The sequence below is a fragment of the Neophocaena asiaeorientalis genome, unplaced genomic scaffold (genome assembly GCF_003031525.2).
Source record: "Neophocaena asiaeorientalis asiaeorientalis breed wild unplaced genomic scaffold, Neophocaena_asiaeorientalis_V1.1 scaffold106, whole genome shotgun sequence".
Taxonomy (NCBI): Eukaryota; Metazoa; Chordata; class Mammalia; order Artiodactyla; family Phocoenidae; genus Neophocaena; species Neophocaena asiaeorientalis.
The window spans coordinates 3,920,816-3,941,678 of NW_020172597.1; the positions used below are offsets into that span (position 1 = coordinate 3,920,816).

Genomic DNA, 20,863 nt, shown 5'->3' on the forward strand with positions numbered 1-20,863 from the left:
TAACAATTAAAGCAGATTATTTATGCAGAAATCCACTTAGCTGTGAGGCTTTCACACAACTAATTCAACAAAGATTTGACTTTCTAGATGCTGGGGATATAGAGACAGGTTACTGCATTCATAAAAGCTTACTTTCTAGTGTTTTTCTTCTGTGTGTTTTTATTGTTGTTGTTTTAATGTTGTACTGCTGGGTTTTTTTTTTTTTTTTTTTTTTTTTTTTTGGAGGCTCAGCGGCCATGGCTCACGGGCCCAGCCGCTCCGCGGCATGTGGGATCTTCCCGGACCGGGGCACGAACCCGTGTCCCCTGCATTGGCAGGCCGACTCTCAACTACTGCGCCACCAGGGAAGCCCCTGTACTGCTGTTTTAAGCAGAAAAATCTTCTTTGTAGAATGTGGGATTGAGGCTAAGAACATAAATAATTGCTGAGAATTACAAAGGCTCAAACCATGTACCTAGACTATAGATGAAATGTTCTTTTGCTGAGCCCTAAAAAACAAGCAAAGTATTTTAAAGACTAAGAATCCACCTCTCTTTCTGGAGTCAAAGTATTTCCTACCTACTTAAAACAGCATTGTCTGAACTACAAGAAGTGTCTAAAGTCTAGTCAAGATTTCTGCTTTATCTGTCAATTATCTCTCAATAAAACTGATAGGAAAAGGTTTTTACTGACAGAGGTAGATGGACCTAATAGCTTGCTGAGTGCTGGAATTAACCGCCAAAGCCATTTAGATAGCACCGCCATGGACTGGAGACTCTGGGTACCTGCGCTGAAAGGCTCTGCTTGTCTAGGGATTATCTGAGGCAAGATGGTACAAAATGGCATTCCTTATCCTCACTCCAGGCTGAACAAAATGCCCAAAGCTGGCCCCTTCCTGCTCTCAAATGAGATTTGGTATGAGATTGGGCAGTTGAGTGAGAGAGGAGACCTCAGGCTTGTTCTGGCTTTGTCACAACTTGCTCTGTGCCTGTGGAACATCCATGTTTTGGGCCTCAGTTTCCGCGTCCATACAAGAAGGTGCTAAGGAGCCTTTCATCTCTACATATAGGAAGATCATTAGACAGAGCTACTCCCTTCCCTACGTACAACAGCAAAGTCATTCAGAGGGCAGCAGGCAGACAGGGGACATCCACCTCAAGGCAGTGCCTCAGGCCAGGGCACCAAGGAGATTCCTAGTGAGGGTTCTGCCTTCCTCAGGCCCTCTGCTGCTGGTAAAGGAATTCCATCCCGCTGAGTCTAAGAACAGGGGTAGCAGGCACAACCACAGTGCCTTAAACTTAGTTAAATATTGGGCACTTTGATTCTTCTTTTTCAAGAAATCCCTGATTTCCAACTGCCAGAGAGATAGCAGTGAGTCAGTTCAACGAGCAGTTACTGCTCCAGGTATTTCAGATGGAAGGATTAAAGGTTTTTAAGGAAGGATTATTAAAACTAGTTTTTCCTGCTTCTCCACTGAAACTTTTTTTTAAGCTTTAAAACATATTTAGCAACTTGTGTGAAGAGCATTTCAGAGACTAATGTTCCTCCTTAAAACCAGCCACCTTAACACAGGGCTCAACAGCTTGAACTCTTAATTCTGTGGCCTCGCCTCAATCCCGGCTTTGCCACTTACTAGTTGGGTGCCTTTGCTGAGCCCGTTTCCCCATTGGTAAACATGTATAGAAACAGCGTCTCTTTCCCGGGGCTGTATGAGAAGCTAATGTATATGAACTGCTTGGTCCCCCTTGGCTCACAATAAGTATTCACCTCCACTTCCAGTGGGAAGATGCCGCTTCCCACCCCATTAGCTCCTGAAGTGGTTAATAAACTGATTGGGAAAATTACACATTTAATCTAAAGAATAAGATGACGTGGATTCAATGACAATTTCTTCTCTGACCAAAGAATACATTTATTCTTGAGATTCAAATCAGTTAACGTGGGTAAGTCTCAATAAAACTCAAGGGGGCCAGGATATCCCACAGACTGGGGGAGGAGAAACCACTGAAGTCAAGTTGAGAAGCCCAGCTTTCCAGACCACGGGGTACCACGTGCAGTCTTGGCTTCAGACTCCTGCCCCAGCATCCTGCTGTGTCACACCACGCACCTCGACACACACCTCCCCACCCCCCACACACCCCCACACACCAAGCACGGGCAGGACTGTGGATTACCTGCACTCACCGCGAGTGTCCTTTCTTTATAGCCCTTATTACAGCTGTAATTATTTGATCAATGTGGACTTTTTTGATCATTGAATTCCCAGAGTCCAGCACAGCACCTGGCACATAGTAAGTTCTAAAATACCTGCTGGCTGAATGAAAGGGCTGGCCATAGCTTAAGATTTCCTCAGAGGCTGGTTTTGGCCTAACCCTGGCATCTGAATGAAGTTCAGTATGCTTATGGCCTGTGCTCAACTGGGGGACCCTTGGGAGGGTGGTAAAGAACAGAAACGGGAGACCTACCAGAGGAGGCAGGGGAAACCCATGCACACCCAGGTACTGCCAACAGGTAAGGTAACGGATAAAGACAGTATGTGCTCTTTGTTATCTTTTGGGTAAGGGGAAGAAATAAGAATATATATTTGTATTTGTTCATATTTATTGATACTTAAAAAAACACTTGAGAGGTATGTAAAAAAACTAATAAGTGGTTATCTATGGGAGGAGAAGGGGATGGAGGTAGGAGTGAGATTTCTCAATGAATGTCTTTGTCTTTTTATATTATTTTTGAAAATTGAACTATGTAAAAAAATCTAGTGAAAAAATAAAACTTTTGCATAGCTAGCTCACATACATTCACAAAGAACTGCTTTTTCAGGTCCCGCAGAAATGCGCCTTCTTCCATGATCCCTCCCCTCTTCCCTCCAAAGTGAAATTCTATACAGCTCTTACGGTCTTTGATAGTCTCTTACCTAAATTTGTTGTCTGTGTATATATAAGATATTTACAAGCTCCCTGAAAGCAAGAACCACATTTCATTGTATCTCTGTATCCCTCTAGCCTACTCTAGGGCCTCTCATATAGTAGATTCAGAACAAATAAAATACTGCTTGAGTGAGGAGTTACTGCTTAATGGGGTGCAGAGTTTCTGTTTGGGGTGATGAAAAAGTTTTGGTTGCACAACATAAACGCTGCTGAACTGCAAACTTAAAACTGTTTAATCTTATGTTATATTCATATATATGTCTACTCACGTTGCTGGTAGCTCAGGTCACTCCAATAAGAGAGCTTCAACTGGAGATAACAAATCTCCTATAAAAAAAAAAGATCCTCTCCAGATGTTTTCCAGGAATATAGTAAGTGCTCAATAAACATGTGCTAAATAAACAAATAGATAGCATATTAAGAACATCGACTTTGAGAAAAAGCTCTCATGTTGAAAACAAAGCATACTGTATGTAAGTTAGACATGAACATAAACATCTTTTTAAGGACTAGAGAGGTTCTTGCAAACTTTTTCTTTATTTAACTTTCAATAAAAATATAGTCTCCTAACTCAATAGAAAGATAGCAGTGATTATCACACAGGAGGAGCTCAACAAATGTCAGTCTTCAGTTTTCAAGTTCCATGTCACAATCACCTCAGTCTGATTCTCTCCGTCTCCATGGAATTCCAAAAACTGGTTTGGTTCACTTAATTATCTCACTGGGGCTGATCCTTTACTGCCATTCACCCAAATCCAGAACTCTTGAATTGTGGCTCACAATGACTCAATCATCTTTACAAGTGTCTGGAAATTAGATATTTCCAGCCAGAGTCAAGGACATAAAACTTTTTTTTAAGGGATACAGTAAATCCCAGTATTCATCACCAAAAAGATCAAATGTAAAAAAGTGCAATCTGTGCCTCTTTCAAAAATAGAAACTTTAAGGTTAAAAGAAAAAAAAAAAGCCCTTCCCAAACTCATTACCAGACCAGACATATCAGCCACACAGGAGCTAACAAGGCCTGCTGTTTCCATGACAGAGAACATGAGAGGTTAAAACCACACCACTAAAAAAAAAAAAAAGAAAATAAATAAAACCACACCACTGAATGAAAGAACTGGACCCCCGCCACGTTTGCAAAGGCCACTGGACAAGTCCCTTAAACGCTGGATTTCAGCTCTTCATCATTCTGCCCTAGGGATCCCTTTTCTTTAAGCTCTTTATCATGGTCTGGGGAAATACTCTGACTTTCTATGGTAGTGATGGCATCTGAGTCCAACCTTCTTCTTTTCTTCAGTTGGTGCAAGTGGGACTTGGATTTCATGTGTGCTAAGGCAAAACAAACAAAAAAAATTAGGATTTTCTACAACTAATCTTGGAAGCATACAAAATTAACTAAACAATCCTTTTCTTTAACAATAACAGGATCAACACATGTACTGGTACAGCTGCTTAGCATTTTTAAGAGAAGAATAAGTCATATGGCCAGCTAGCTAGCAAACTAGCTACCACATATCACGTATAACTGCTGGGGGCTTTATATCACTAAATCCACACAACAATCTTGCGGGACAGTATTATTCAGCTCATTTTATACAGGAAGAGACTTATTTCAGAGGTCTTACATTGTGTCCTAGGTCACACAGCAGGTAAGCTCTTCGGATTACCTATAGCTCAAAAAGCGAGTCAATTTTCCAGAACAGGGCTCCAGACTCAATTTTCCCATATAGGGCTGCCTGTTACAGATACATTTCAACTCACACATCTCAAAAGTTCCAAATCCAGGGCTTCCCTGGTGGCCCGGTGGTTAAGAATCCGCCTGCCAGTGCAGGGGACATGGGTTCGAGCCCTGGTCCGGGAAGATCCCACAGGCCGCGGAGCAACTAAGCCCATGCGCCACAACTGCTGAGCCTGCATGCCACAACTACTGAAGCCCGTGCGCCTAGAGCCCATACTCCACAACAAGAGAAGCAATGAGAAGCCTGCACACCGCAACGAAGAGCAGCCCCCGCTCGCCGCAACTAGAGAAAAGCCTGCACGCAGCAACGAAGACCCAACGCAGCCATAAATACATACATAAATAAATAAGCTACAAATCCAAATTCTTATCTGTATTGCAGGACAGGTGGTTCAGGCCTACAATACCCAGAGCCGCCCTTCCCTCTTCTTAACCAGCTCACTCAGGTTGCCCCTCCTGATGTGACATCCCCATGCCTGGGTCAGATAAGCCATCTGAATGACTAACCCAGATACTCGCATTCTCCAGCACACAATGCACCAGAGAGATCACAGCAAGTATTCTTTTCTGATGATCCCTTTCAAGGATCCACAGAAGCAGTAAAGCTGAAAAGCTACTATTGGCTGATATCAATTTCTGACCTCTCACCCCAAAGACAGTTCTCAGCTTCTGACTAACTCACACAAGCTCCTTTTTACCATCCTGTTCTTTTTCAAGGAAATCTTATCTGGAAACACCTATAAAGATAGACAACGAGATTAAGTTCTTTTATACTTACTTAAAACATCATTTTTAGGGATTGGGAAGCAAAAGTAGGTAAGGAAGAGGTTAGAAGTCAAGGAAAAGTTTACTTGAGGAAAAAAGTCAGCTTTGTCTCCAGCTAGAGCCTACGGCAAAAAGTGGCCTTCTGGACTGACTCTCCATGGCAGCAGGAGATGGGAGAGCAAGGACTTGACAGATGGCACTATAGAAGGGCTTACACACGCTACGCTCACAAAGGCTCACAAATGTTGCTTCTCTGTGGCAATCCCTGAAGGACATTCGACAAATCAAACCACTAAGTTTCCTTTAGAAAAAACAATCAGACACTCTCTTTCTCTTCCCCTTTCATCATTATGAACCAACGATAATTGAGGCTTCTTCTGCTGCTTGGGCAATCACAGCCATCCCCAGTCTCTGACAATGCAGTTCATTTTGCCAGCGTTAACAGTTAATAGAACTAATCGTTCTATTGGTTGGTATGGGGGAAAAATCCACTTCTATGAGAATGCCATGCAAAGCAGTACTCTGAACGGGATTCCAGCCGCTGGGTAAAATACAAGCCCTGCTTGTGCCTAAAAGGAGTGAGCCTTCAACAAGTTTCTAAATACAATGTAAATTCAAGGCTTAGAGGCTAAGGCCCTTTTGAGCTTTGCTGGATTACTGCAGAAATCCAACAGGGGAGTGCAATGTGACTCTATGGCAAAGACAGATCCAGGCTCTGAAACAGGGAACTAGAACCTCGGTGCAGGGCTGTTCCTGGGTTGGTCAGGAGCGCCTTATGAAGAAGACGGTACATACCCTTTGACCACCGTCTTTTGGCATGTCTAACCGTCTTGCTTTCACACAGTTTCCCTTAACACTTTTCATCACAGTTTTTGCAACCAACACCATTCCAACGTATTACCTTAAAAGTTACTGGAGAGACACCACTTTTGAAGAATGTACTCAGGAGGAATAACTGCGCTTCCTGTTTCCTCCCAGCTGTTTCTGCTCCTTTGGCCTCTTGGGTGAGTTGCCTGGCTTCCCTTACAATCCTACCTCACCCCCACTGAGGTCTAAACATGAGACCAAGAAACTACTCAGGCAGGATCATGAAAGTCAAAGGAGCTCTGGCAAGTTAACTGCAGACCTCTCAGTAAAATATCTACTCTAGCTGAAGCTAGAGGGCATATGATCTTCCTTTGAAATTGAGAATACAGAGATAACTCTCCCGTTTGAGAAGGCCTCTCCATGAAATTTGAACAAAGGCTGTTAGAGGAATCTGGTCTTTTTTTTTTTTTTTTTACAAACAAGCAGACTCCAGCATTCAACCTACCAAAGACCTTAAATTTTTCATGAAGTCAGTGTGACCCACCCTTACAGATTTCTCTATCCTAGACTCTACCTGCCCATTCACGGTCCCCAATGATGATTCGATCACAGAGGTCACACATGTGATAACTTCTCTTGTTCTCAGTTTCACTGCTTGGCATCTTTACTGGAGTAGCTGCAGGCTTGCGGCCCTGAAAAAAAAAAAAAGGCAGGGATGGGGGAGAAGCATTTGATTCAAAGAGATTTGGATATTATACTCTGATATTAAGAGGAGTGAGATTTTCCCAAGATTCCTTTTTCTCATCCCAGAGAGCAGGTGGGCTGTGAAGAGATTTTAACAACAACCTTTCTGAAAGTGAAAGTAGAAATGCAGCCTCCAAGGATTTAAAAGCAGCCTTCTGCTCTATTCCACGGAAAAGAATGCTTGGTTCCCAGAATAGCAACAAAGGTGTCAGCAAAGGAAAGCTTTGTGAGAACCAGACAATAGACAGTACCATGATTAATAATCACCTGGATGAAACTTCGCACAATTTCAAGAGCAGGTTCAAGAACAGACTCTTCCCACTTCGAGACGTCAGACACTTCTAAGCCATATACTGGGGGAACACTGGGACCAGGTCCTAATGACGACAAAGAAAAGCTGTGAGAGGTCAGCCTCCAAGACCCAATCTATTCTGCTCCTAGGACTCCAAAATCCTCAAGGGAAACATATGGGGTCAAAGAAATAAACATTCTGACCATGCCATTCAATCTAACCAGAAACATGAACCAAACAGCTACACACAATCCAAGAAAGACCCAGAGGGTTGACTGGTCTGCAGCCAATAAGTCTAGCTGTATAATCCAGAGTCTCAGGTGTAGGATCTTCCAGATCAGTCAGGAAAACAATATAGAGTAACAGCTCTAGTGACCACTGTATGGGCTACAATATAAAGGTAGCACGTGACAGGAGGCAATTAGCGGCTTGAAGTGAGTGCCTGTTCTAAGGTCCATATCATCTTACAGTGATGTCACTCTGTGGCAAAAGAGTTCACAGCTTTCTTTAGTCTCAGGTTTGTATACATCCCTTCAGCAGTCTAGCATTCACGAAACTCATTAATACCATACTGATAATCGTGGGCTGGCAACAGCAGAGTATCAACCAGTGAGCTGCTGAATCTGAAAATTAGAAAAAAGCCTTGGAATTGAACTAGTTGAGCCCTGTTTCTAAGAAACAGATCTAGAGGAGTATTCAAGAAATACCCTTTGGTGAATACTTCTGAAGGGAGATAAGACTGGAGGTAGCCGGAAGTATAGCTATAAGCATTTCATCCATCTGAGCCAACTATGTTTAGTCTCTGCTTGTAGCTTCCCCAGTATGTGGATACACTAAATTGCCTTCCACATCCAGGTTAAGTCAGTTGCCTAAAGGCAAAGAGCATTGCCCCATGGACAAAAACATCAAAGTCCTCAGAATGCCAACGGCTGGCAGGTGCTGGCCTTTTGATAGTGCCAACCACAAATAAGATTCTTCATAAACTGGACTGGGCTGCACCTGCCACCACACGGAAAGGTGAGACTGGGAGGGTGCAGGCAGCATCCACAGCACACCTGGCCTTGGCTAAGCTCTGCACCTGTTTCCAGGCCACTCTATATTTTCCTTTCCCCTCTAAGTCCTTTGTTGGGCTTCTGTGCCCTGTCTAAGTACCTTTCAACAAGTTCTCGGCTCCCAGCTGCTATTTCTGGCTTGGGTCCAAGGCCAAGCTGGGGTGGGGAAGTCCCTCTGGCTTCTTGCCAGAACCTTACCCCAGCAGACCAGCCCTTGGCCAATCACACACGGCTCCTGATTTACAGGGCAGCTGTGCCTTTCACCCTAGCACCAGGACTGCGCCGGCATACACATGAATGAGGAACGGGCATACGATGCACTGTGCCATCAAGCCCTCATGACTCAGAGATGGGCGAGTTATTGTGGCTTTACCACAGGAAGAAGTTCCAAATCATTATCCCAAAAACCCATCTTTTGTTACAGACTAATTGTTAGCCCTGCGGAGAAGAGAAGCTGCATTAGAAATTTGTAGTAGGGAACTTTGTTTCAGCTGACACAAAGACTTCTATCTAAAAGGACATGCAGAGAAAGCAAGGTAAGTAGAAGAAAGTGTAAAAAGCCCCTTGGCGTGAGAACTACACTGGAGAGCCCTAGCAGAGGGTGAGAACCGAGAGAGAGATCCAAGGGTCAACAACATGGCCCAAGGTGTTTCTGTTCAGAGGCACTGAGAGGAGGGCGAGACCTCAGCTGTGCGTATCTGTAACTGAAAGCAGAAATCCAATGGCAAAAGGTAAACAGGGATGATTCAAAAGCATATTAAAAAAGGGCCCAAAAGATAAAACTAGGGTTTCACTTATGCTTAATCTCCTTTAAATTAATCTCCTTTTAGCTCATAACCACACAATTTCTTACCCGAGACCCAATACTAATGCCGTCCAGCTAAAGTTATAACTAAAGGAAATAAGAAGCATGGTGTGAAGCTGAGCATGGACTTCAGAGTCTGGCCCGCATTCAGTACTCTACTGCTTATTAGCTAGGGAAATTTTGGCAAGTTATTTAACTTCTCTAAGCCTCTATTTACTTATCTGCAAAAAGAAAAGAATACCACCCACCTTGAAGGCTCAGTAACATATGTATGACACCAAATTTAGTGCTAAGGATGCAGTACAGGGTCCAATGAATGAGAATTTCGTTCCCTTTTCCTTAAAAGTGCTGTTCAACTGAAGTTAAAGAGTTGCAGCAGCCTGAAGCACTACGTATCTGAACACAGAAGTGATGCTGGGAGAATTGGTGAAAGTTTTGTCTTTTTATACTACTTATCTGGCCCCCAAACCATTTTAATTAGGAAAGCCTCCCTACGGAAATCTGACTGTTCTTCAGGTACAAAATCTGAAGCTAAAAACAACCCTGAGCACCAACTCCGCTAAGAAGGTATTGCTATTTTGTTCTTCCCTGTCTGCAGCCAGCACTCACGTGCTCAAGGCTTAAGGCAGATTCTTCCTGGGGAAGAACTGTTTTCTGAGGCATCACAGGAAAACACCCCTGGACAATCACTTATGCAAAACCTCCCAGGTCAGGTCCCAAATCTTAGAACAGATCCAGAAACTAAAGTTCACTTTCTGGGTGAGCTGAGAACATCTATGTTCCACTGAAAGCAGACCTAAGGCATAAGGAAAAACAAGGACACTTACTGCTCAAAAAACGGTTTTTAATCCATCGGTTTTGCTTCCGGGCATATCTCTTAGTCACTTGTTTCAGAGCCTCAATACCTGAAAGACAAGGTAGATATAAGAACCTCTATCTAACCATTTCTCACTCTGCTGAAAGGAAGGCCCATCCAGTCCAGCATTAGAGAAAACTAGCCACGTCAGCACACTGGTGGATACTTGGTAGGTGAAAATCTCAATTCTGAGCTGAAGGCCGTTTGGGTCTCTTTTAGCCTCAGCTCCTTCTCAGGCCATAGCAGCAGGACACTCTGTCACCCAAGGATGTCCAAGGCTAGGTTAGATGGAGAATTCACACCTTTCTTTAGGAGCTGGTTTCTAGTCTCTGGTGTGCATTTTCCCTCAGTGATCAGGTACTCGTGAAATTCCTTGAAGCCAATTGATTGGAAGATACCATGTTGATAGTCCTGGCTGGGAATAGGAGAGCATCAGCAGATGAGCCATTGAATCTGAAAGCTAGCAGGGCACTGGAGATGATCTAGCTGAGCCATTTCATCTCATAGATGAGGAAACTGAGATCCTTAGCAGTTACTACCTCTCTGAAATCCTTCCTCCACCTTCCCCCACCAGCTCCCAGGTTACTTCCCTTGAAAATTAACTTCTGGGAATGTCTGAGATTAGAAAATTGCGACTGTAACAAGTACACCAAACCTCCTTCCGATGATGAAGGGTAGCAAACAATAGATCCAAAGCCAGTATTATATGTTTACGGTCTTTTGACCGTAAGCAAGGGGTGGAGAGTAGGTGAAAGTAATAGCCAAATTCTCACCTGTTTTCCACAATTTTCTTCTCATTATAGCGTCTGTGAAAATCTCTTAGTTCATCCAAGAGCCCAGCGGCGAGCATGTTATCCACCCTCTTATCCAAGCGCTCATCTAGAACTTGAATCAAATTAACCCATCAACCAGCAAGCCTGCCGAAGGTGTGTACTATACATGATGAATGCATAGGCTGCCACAAAGAAGAGAATTTGTTCAAATGGAAGAAAAGGTTCAGAGTCCAAAGATTACACAATAATTCATAATTATAGTTAGTCACACTTAAAACTCTGCAATTCCAGTAAAAACAGCCAGAATGAGGCATGTCTTCTTATGTAAAGAGCACACAATTACAGCTACTAGGAACAACAAATATTTTATTCTTGTATAGAATGTATATCCGTTGTTTATTTTAGAGGCAGCTGAGAGCCCCGTTTTACTCTTACTTTTTTCCATTATATGTGTTACTCTAACTTTATGCTATTTCATATTTAAGAACTCTCAGATGACACCTTAAATAGGAATGAAAAACTTGAAACCAAAGCCATCCTAAGTATATCCTGAACTACTGAGCCAGACAAAGGAGCAAAGAGTGAGAGGCGATAATCATTCCAATGTGGTGGTCAAACACAGCTTTATTATGAATCAGATACCACTGTTCGATGCTGCACTGCAACACGTTTTCATTTACAAAATGTTCATTATTAAAACATTACCTTCTTCTATAACCTTATAATTTAAGTTTGAGATAATATAATTTGAGATTAATTTAACAAATTCCCACCATTTCAATTACGCTCTTCTACATCTCTGCCATTGCTATTTCTTGGCTTACGATGATAATAACCTTTTTTTCTACCTTCCTAGAAAGTTTGCATTTACTGAGGACTCACCATGTGCCAGGCACATTCTGAGCACTTTGCATGTATTATTAATTCATCTAATCCTCAACGAAGCTATGAGATATGTATTATTATTATCATCCCCATTTTATAGAAGAGAAAATTGGGACACAGAAAGGTAAACCAACTTGCCTTAAAACTCACATAGCCAGAGACGATGGAGCAGGAATTTGAATCCAGACAGTCTGGCTCAGAGACATGTTCTTAATCACTAAACTATACCACCTGTTCCCATAACGATCTCATTTTTCTAGACCTAGCTCATAAGTTACCTTTACAAATTGGTCCCCAGAAAATGCTCATCATCCCTTCTCTGTGGCCCCACAGCACCTTCTAGCCCAGCGTTTAGCACAACAGAGTATCTACCTCGTTATTTGTTGCCCGACTAGACCGGAAGCTCCTTAAGGGCAGGTACTGTCTACATTCATCTCTGAAATCCAAGTACTATGTAGAACACTTGGCACTTCATTGAATGTTTGCTGTTATATTTGTTGCATAAAGAAGTTACTATTATCACAGGGCATTAGCAAGAAACCAAAAAGAAATACTATCAGTTAGCTAGCTAACCATCATTCCCACTTCTCAGGCCTACTGATTCCAAAATAATCAGTGAACCAGGCCTTTAGCCAATCCAGAGAGTCAGACCTCCTTCCACAGGAGACTTCCTTCTCTTTCTCCTTTGGATTTTCTCTGGATGGCAGTCTCTTTCCCATCCCATCTTATCTCATCCTCAGCTTATACTAATCTTTTTTTTTTTTTTTTTTTTGGTACGCGGGCCTCTTACTGTTGTGGCCTCTCCCGTTGCGGAGCACAGGCTCCGGACGTGCAGGCTCAGCTCTGCGGCACGTGGGATCTTCCCGGACCGGGGCACGAACCCGTGTCCCCTGCATCGGCAGGCGGACTCTCAACCACTGCGCCACCAGGGAAGCCCATACCAATCTTATACTCAACTCATGTTATACTAATGCCAGGGCTACCTTTACCTGCTTTCCAGAAAGATAATGGCACTGTGTCTTACTAAGTCAATGAATAATGATCATGATAATAAAATGAATAGCTAACACTTGTTTAGTGCTTATTATGAGCCACTCATAGTTCTAAAGCATTTTTTTTCAAAACAACTTTTTATTGAAGTAGAGTTGATTTACTCTAAAGATTTTATATACAGTAATGTATTACTATAAGCTCTGTCTCAGATTAACTCTGGGACACCAAAGGACTTTTACCTGTCTGTTCAGCATGAAGCCAGAGGATGCACGGGTTAGGGAACTTCAGAGGGCCTCCAAGGGGACCACCACCTTCCTCTGCATGTTGACGATGAAGAAATTCACTATGAGAGATTCCTGTTTCTTCAAATACTTGCAAGCTCCTAAGTCATTTGAAAGGGGAGGGTGGGCACACCCACAACCACCATTAGGAAATATTAATTCTCAAGTGAAACAGGGGAGAGGCTATTTATTATAGAATACCTCACTGTCATTTTCACTGCATAAGCCCCTGAACACATGAAGGTCTGGGGTTACTGCAAACCTATAGCTACTCAGAAAAGGGTTCTAAAGAAAACTTTAGGTAAAGAAAGAAATAAAACTATTCTAAACATATATAAAATTTTCTGAAATCAGTTAAACAGGTTCAGAAACAACAGGTTTCTACTACACAAAGAGAACAGGACATATTCACTTTCAGGTAAGCAGTGAAAGCTTGTCTGGGACACTTTGCTGTAAGCCAACAAGTCTAGTCTCGCTGGAATGCCTTTCCCACAGTACAAAAGTATGCTGTATATCCAGCTCATCAACTTTCTTTTTAAATATGTCTAAAATTAATGAAAAATGCTCCTGACTAATTCAGTGCTCTACTAGCACAAAGATCACTGAAGAAAGAACTACACACTTATTCTTAAGCCACTATCCACTCTGTCAGCATCTATTATGTCATGCAGCACTAGGTAATTTAACTCTCAAATCTATACTCTACCACTCTGGGTGATTGCAACTTATCGGCTTGAAAGTGATCTTTCCCTTCCTGATCCAATTCTACTTCCTGAAACCCTAACACAAGAGTAGAGACCCCTCGTCTTTCCCTATCACTGGTCACTCAGAGAGGACCTAAGAGGGAAAAATGTAATAGATATCTTACTTATCTGGAGGCTAGAATACAGCCTCAAACTAAAAGAAAGATGAAAGAAGTCCTCCAATCTTCTTTTAGAGACTCTAGAGCTCTTGCTTAGAACCTACTGTTCTCACGAAAACACATTCTCAACTCATTACTAGTTTAGAAGTCGCAAAATAAGGAGAAATGATAAGAACTGATTAATAAAAGGAGCAGATAGTAACAACCAAGCTCTAGACCCATACCATAAAACGATACAAAAATGAATGTTCATCAGAGTGTCCCTGAGTTTTCCAAAAAGTTTTTGGAAGATTTCTATTTAAACGTTTAAAAATAAAGTGTTTGGATACTGGAAAGTATAAACTTCATTTATCTAGAATATGTATTATCAACAGGGTGACAATGCCCTCAAGGGAGCAAAAAAACCTTAGATATTACAATGATGTGTGGCGCTCTCCCAAAATCTTATTCTTCAGTATTAAAATTTCATGGAGGGGAGGGAGGGAAGCACAATTAGGAAAAAAATTTCTAAAAAGGCTTCAGGGGCAGGGGGGAGAATAGAAAAGGATTAAGAAACACCGATCTAGAATACTCATTTGAGTGTAATACTTCATAACCCCTGTCAATACCAAATGTTGCTATAAATATCTAATGTGTATAACCATCTATATAGTAGGTCCTCTACTCTGCCAGATAAGGTATCGCTTCCGGCACTACAGAAAAGTACACCTCAGTGGTGATCACTTTGTAATGTACAGAAATATCAAATCACTATGTTATGCACTAGGATTCAACATAGTGTTCTAGATCAATTATACTTCAAAACAAACAAACTCATAGAAAAAGAAATCAGATGTGTGGTTACCAGAGGCTGGGGGTGGGGGAAGGGGGAACTGGATGAAGGCAATCAAAAGGTACAAACTCCCAGTTACAAGATAAATAAGTTACTAGGTATGTAATGTACAACATGATAAATATAACTAACACTGCTGTATACTATACATGAAAGTTAAGAGTGAGGCCTGAGAGTTCTCATAACAAGAAAAAATCTTTTTCTTTTATTTTGTGTCTATGTAATAAGTACACTAAACTTATTGTGGTAATAATTTAATGATATACATAAGGAAAATCATTATGCTGTACACCTTAAACTTACACAGTGCTGTACGTCAATTATATCTCAATAAAACTGGAAGGAAAAAATAGATAAAATGACTGATAAAACGAAGATGCAGTCAGAAGTGAACAGAATATGGAGCCAATGAAGATGCATATTTACGGAGGAAAAAATAAACCATCTAATCTTAGGAAGGAAGGGAGGGAGGGAGGGACGGAAGGAAGGGAAGGAGGGAGGAAGGAAGGAAGGAAGAAAGAAAAGTATACCTAACACACGAGGCTGCAATTTCAAAGCAACCTAACAAAACATGGTTAATGAACTAATAAGGTCATCTCTCTCTTCCCTTCAAGAAAGTCTCCATGTGTAAAGGTGAACTGATCTATAAGACAGTTTATAAAACCTGTCTCCCACTGGGCAAGCTGCTGGGGCAGAACTCAGCATTGCACAATCAATTATGAAACCTAAATCACAATGTCAGCTGACTGCATGCCAGAAAAAATGTATATGAAAACTGTTATAAAAGCAAAGATCAAATAGAAAATGAAGCAAGATTACATAGGCCCTAGGGAAAAACTGTATTGTATTATGCATTTTAAATGTAACAACAACAAAGTAGGGTGCAACTATTTATTGAGGGAGTTGGACTGAGGCAATAACTCTTGGCCTCCTAACCTCCTAACCTGCTGAGCTAAAACACATCAATCTCCACTAACTGCTACTACCAAACCTATCTCACCCAGGCACACTTAACAACTGACTGCCCTCTAACGCTAAAGGGGCTTGGCGTCAGTTGGCTCCCAGCTTTCTTACCTGGCCACTTTGCGCTTGTCATGTGGGTGCAGCTTGGCAGCCATTTCTGGGTCCACCTGGCTTAGGCGTTTGTGGAGCGCATGGCCATCTTCCTTTTCAAGTTCAACTTTCTGGTCAATCACTTTCTCAGTGCCCATCTCCCAGGGCTATTAAATGAAGGTTTAGTAGTAAATTTAATTCAACAAACACTGAAACACTGTATGTGCCAGGCACTTTACTAAGTGTTCAGGAACACAGAATGGAGATGAATCAGAAGATCTTGCCATATAGTGACAGACAGATCATAAACAGAAAATTCCAATACACCATGGTAGTGCTGTGAGGCCACAGTAAACAAAGAGGAAAGAGGACTAGGTGTCTAGGGAAGTATTCAGGGAGTACAAGCTACCCAGGCTAACACATCTATATTAACACATCCAGGAGTCTAGTCTTCTCAACAAGTATAACCAAAGAGTGGACCAGAATTTCCAGCACATTATAGTTTGCAAAGTCCCACCCTATGCAATAGCATCTCTGTAAGAATGGTTAGTGTCAGATATCTCCCTGACATATAGATTGTTTCAGCCAGGAAATGCTGAGTCAGACTAATGTACTGTTAACTTACACGGAGATGCTAATTAACCCACAGAGGAGCACTGTCCCCACACACAGCCCCTGTCCTCAGGCCAGCCTGGAGAAGCACACTTCACACATGGAGGGGGCATTTGCTTCAGAATATTAAGTAGGAAAGTTAGTACAGTTGCTGAGTATAAGAAACACGTGAAAGTCAACTTTCCTCCCATTAAAATTAGCCGGCAAGAAAGAAGAACCCATTTCCTCATTGAATTACAAGTGAACTAAACATACCTTAGCATTGACAAGAACTTTCCAGAGCAGAGCCTCAATGTAATAATTGGTTCCTCCCACGACAATAGGAATTTTATCTCGGGCAAATATATCTTCAATGTGAATGTTAAGAAAGACATCAAAATATTAATATCAAGAAGAAAATCTGACTCACTTGGAAGTAGGGTATTAGTAAGAAACCACATTCGTCATATTTTTGATACTAGTCTTCACTGTTTCTCATGAGTTCTCAGAATCACTTCCTATCAGTTCTGGAGGGACTTGCATAAACCAGAGACAGGTGCATGATGGTAATTCCTTCCAATTCGAGAACTTTCTAGGCCTTGCTGCTAAAACTCAAAGCTTGCTTAGTATTCAAAATTAGCTTAACAAGCACAAGCCTAAGGACTCTCACAGAATTAAGTGTCAACTGCTCAGGAAGCCACCAAGATGATGTCCACTGTGTGACTTTGCCTTCTAAGGCAAATGACAAGCTGGTTTCTCTAAGCCGTAGTTCTTAGACTCAGTCTTCACCATTTTGTAGCAGTAGTATACATTTCAGCCACTTGAGACTCTACCAGATGAACTGGGAAGCACAGGCTATGAAGACAAACAGATTTCAATTACCAGCTCCAACACTCAGCAAGTCATTCAACTTGTCTGAGCTTCAGTTTTCTCACCTGTAAAATCCTCATGAGTTTGTTTTTTAATTAATTAATTTATTTTTGGCTGTGTTGGGTCTCCATTGCTGCACGTGGGCTTTCTCTAGTTGTGGTGATCGGGGGCTACTCTTCGTTGTGTTGCACGGGCTTCTCATTGCAGTGGCTTCTCTCGTTGTGGAGCACGGGCTGTAGGCTCATGGGCTTCAGTAGTTGTGGCTCACGGGCTCTAGAGCGCAGGCTCAGTAGCTGTGGCGCACGGCTCCGCGGCACGTGGGATCTTCCCAGACCAGGGCTTGAACCCGTGTCGCCTGCATTGGCAGGTGGATTCTTAACCACTGCATCACCACAGAAGCCCCTCATGAGTTCTTATGAGCATTACACGTGACGGTGCAAATAAAATCCCTAAGACAATGCCTGAAATATTTTTTCCAACTGAGTAAGCACTCAGTTTAGTCATCATTGTTTTTACACCACTGCTACTTGGAATTTTTCTCTTTAGAATCTCTGTTGAACAGATAATTATCTGCTTTAAGAAGGGCTTTCCTTCTGAGAATAACTGATAAAGAGACTTTCAACCCAGATAAAGACTCATTTACACACTTCTTCCCCTTGCCAGCCAGTCTGTGGGCACAGAGATAGATGACCTCTTTTCTGACAGAAGCCCTCTATAAGAGGTTGGGGTAGGGTGGGGAGAAAGATGTTACTAATCAAGGAGCATAAGGAAGAAACGTGTCTATTCGTTTTTTAAAAAGAGAAACAAATTCTATATCCCTTCCTATAAATTAAGTATAAGAAACATACAATTACACAGTAATTGTAATAAAACTTCAAATGTATAATCTGACTAACAAAGGGAAAGGAAGCAAGGAAAATAAAAGGGGAAGGGGAAATGGTGAGATACCAGAAGGGAGAGATGGAAAAGAGGGAGGGAGATGGGATAGGAGTTATTTGGTGGGAAAAGGTTTAACATGTTTGCCCAAGCCATGAAACAACTGTGATCCTAAGCAAAACCTTTCTCTCTGGGCCTCAGTATCTACTACCCTCACCTGTCAAATCAAGAAGGTTGATCGAATACTTCTTAAGGTACTTTCAGTTCTGACACTCTTGATTCTAGGTTCTTACTTAAATTCACAAATCTCCAATCCTCTAAGTGATCTGATTAAGTCATCCCCTGTTGCTGCTGCCCTTTAACTCTTTTAATTAGCTCTCCACTTTCCATCAGTCCTTTCTGAACAACTGACCTGTCTTACAGAAACAATGTTCATTTGGTGATATGTTTTTTTTTTTTTTTTTTTTTGGTACGGGGGCCTCTCACTGTTGTGGCCTCTCCCGTTGCGGAGCACAGGCTCCGTACGCACAGGCCCAGCGGCCATGGCTCACGGGCCTAGCCGCTCCGCGGCATGTGGGATCTTCCCGGACCGGGGCACGAACCCGCGTCCCCTGCATCGGCAGGCGGACCCCCAACCACTGCACCACCAAGGAAGCCTGGAGATGTTTTAATGTGCAAAGGGCTTTCACATACATTACTTCATCTGACACAAGTGCCTTATAAAGCAGGTAGGGCAAGATTATTATCTGCGTTTTAATCTCTGCCCACTTGATAGGCAAAAAAATATTATCTCATTATTTTGATTTGCATGGCCTCGATTAACGGCAATGGTAAACTCTTTTTCATGTTTATCACCATTTATATTTCTTCCTTTGTGAATCACTACTCATGCTCTTTTAGTATTTTTTGAGTTCTTCATATATTAAGTATACTAATGTTACAGATATTTTTCCCCTGGTTTATAGTCTGTTTTTGTTGTTGTTTTCAAATTTTTTATTTTTTGGCCGCATCTCGTCTGTTTTTTAATTTTGCTTCTAGTGAGCTGGGTTATTTTTAATTATAAAATATTCAGTACATACAAAAGAATATATGCAGCATATGTAAATAATAAAGCCTAAAAATAAAACAAATACCCATGAACCCAATGTAAGAAAGTGAACATTATCAATTCTTTTGAAGCTTCCTATGTAGTAATTCCCATCACAACCCCTTACTGCCCCTCTCTGAGGGAACCACTGTCTTGAATTGTTTTGTGTATTGTTCGTTTTTCATCATTCCCTTGCTTTTCTTTACATTATTACTGATGTATATAAAACCCTAAACAACATATTGGTTAACTTTGCTTGCTTTTTAACTTTTATAATAAATGGTATGACCATCTATGTATCCTTCTATAATCTCCCGCATTTCATGTTGTTTCTGAGATTCTTCCCCATTGACTGATGCGTGTAACTGCAACTTATTCATTTTCACTGCTGAAAAAGTACTTATATGAACAAAGCACATTTTATGCATTCTTCTGTAAGTAGGAATCTGGGTATTTATATGTTTTTGCTGTTAAGAGCAATAATGTTAAAATTAGATCTACCACCTATCTCCTGGTATACTTGTGGCAAGGCTTCTCTAGGGTAGATACCTAGGAATTGAAATGGTTGAAATACTTTCTTGCCAGTACGAATTCTTAATTCTAACATATCCAAATCTAGCTATTTTCCTCAAAAAAACCCAAAAAACAAAAAAAACTATTATGGCATACATGGTAGTGATGGCTGCAAAACAATGTGAATATATTTAAGACTACTGAACTATACACTTATAAATGGTTAAGATGGTACGTTTTATGTATATTTTAACACAATAAAAAGGAAAAATTGAATTAAAAAATCCTTAAAAAAAAAAAAAGACTAGATCTACAAAGTCCTTCCCTACTCTAAAATCACATAACTACTCAATTATATGTTATCCCATTTGTTTCAGTTTCGTTTAAAAAAAATACATATTTACTTAACTCTGAAATCCATCTGGAATTTATGTCCATATAATAAGGAACTGATTTTTTTTTCCCAAAAATAATTAACCGTCCCAGGAATAATTATTAACTACTACATTCTTTCTCCACTGCTTTGAAATGCCACCTTGATCGTAAGCTAAATATATACATCCATTTGAATTTGTATCTGACTTTTCTAATCTGTCCCATAAATATGTCTAGTATTATGTAAGTTCCATGCTATTATAACTATTATGAATTTTCAATATGTTTTAATATGTAGCAGTCCAGATATTAAAGGCAGTTTGGACATTAAAATATAAGGGCATCCCCCCAACCCTTATGTTATTCTTTTTTCCAAAATTTCCTGGTGTTACCCAGAACTATTTTTTCCTAATCCCTTTGGAATTCTAACTATAATTCCATTATATTTATAAATTAATTTCTTATCCCCATTTAAAGGTGGGAAAGTGAAGCTCAGTGGGGTAAACGCTTTACCCAATTAAATTTTTGTGGTCAGACGGGGCAGTTCTAAAACTAGGACATGGATTTTCTGGCTCCTAAATCAGTGTTCTCTCCACTAAAACAGCACCTCTCAAATTTTAATATGCATGTGAATCACCTGCGACTCTATTTAAATGCAGGTTCTGATTCCGTAGGTCTAGAATGAGGCCCAGATTCAGCACTTCTATAAGCTCCCAAGTGATGCTGATGCTGCAGTCTAAGGACAAGACTCGGAGTAGCAAGAACACTGTATCTTTTCAATCCGAATAGCTCTCATGGGGACGCTACTATTGATCTTGGGTACCTCTGCTTAGGAGAATTGTCACTAGGAAGAAAACTTTCTCGGCTTGGGCTGCCTTGCAGCCACCAAGCCTAGTTGCTGTCT

At 41.3% G+C, this 20,863-nt stretch overlaps 1 protein-coding gene across 1 annotated transcript in view; it reads right to left on the bottom strand.

Annotated features, from left to right (window-relative positions):
* Window positions 1–3,423: 3,423 nt before the first annotated feature.
* The window catches only part of TRIT1 (tRNA isopentenyltransferase 1), a 43,359-nt gene continuing 25,919 nt past the window's right edge, over window positions 3,424–20,863 (bottom strand). The window contains exons 3-11 of the mRNA XM_024738775.1: window positions 16,515–16,613; window positions 15,669–15,814; window positions 12,859–13,001; window positions 10,742–10,853; window positions 10,271–10,383; window positions 9,940–10,017; window positions 7,231–7,340; window positions 6,794–6,911; window positions 3,424–4,238 (exon numbers count right to left, since the gene is read on the bottom strand). Coding sequence (XP_024594543.1) covers window positions 4,069–4,238; window positions 6,794–6,911; window positions 7,231–7,340; window positions 9,940–10,017; window positions 10,271–10,383; window positions 10,742–10,853; window positions 12,859–13,001; window positions 15,669–15,814; window positions 16,515–16,613 — 1,089 coding nt within the window. The 3' untranslated portion in view covers window positions 3,424–4,068. The remainder of the gene's footprint in view (window positions 4,239–6,793; window positions 6,912–7,230; window positions 7,341–9,939; window positions 10,018–10,270; window positions 10,384–10,741; window positions 10,854–12,858; window positions 13,002–15,668; window positions 15,815–16,514; window positions 16,614–20,863) is intronic.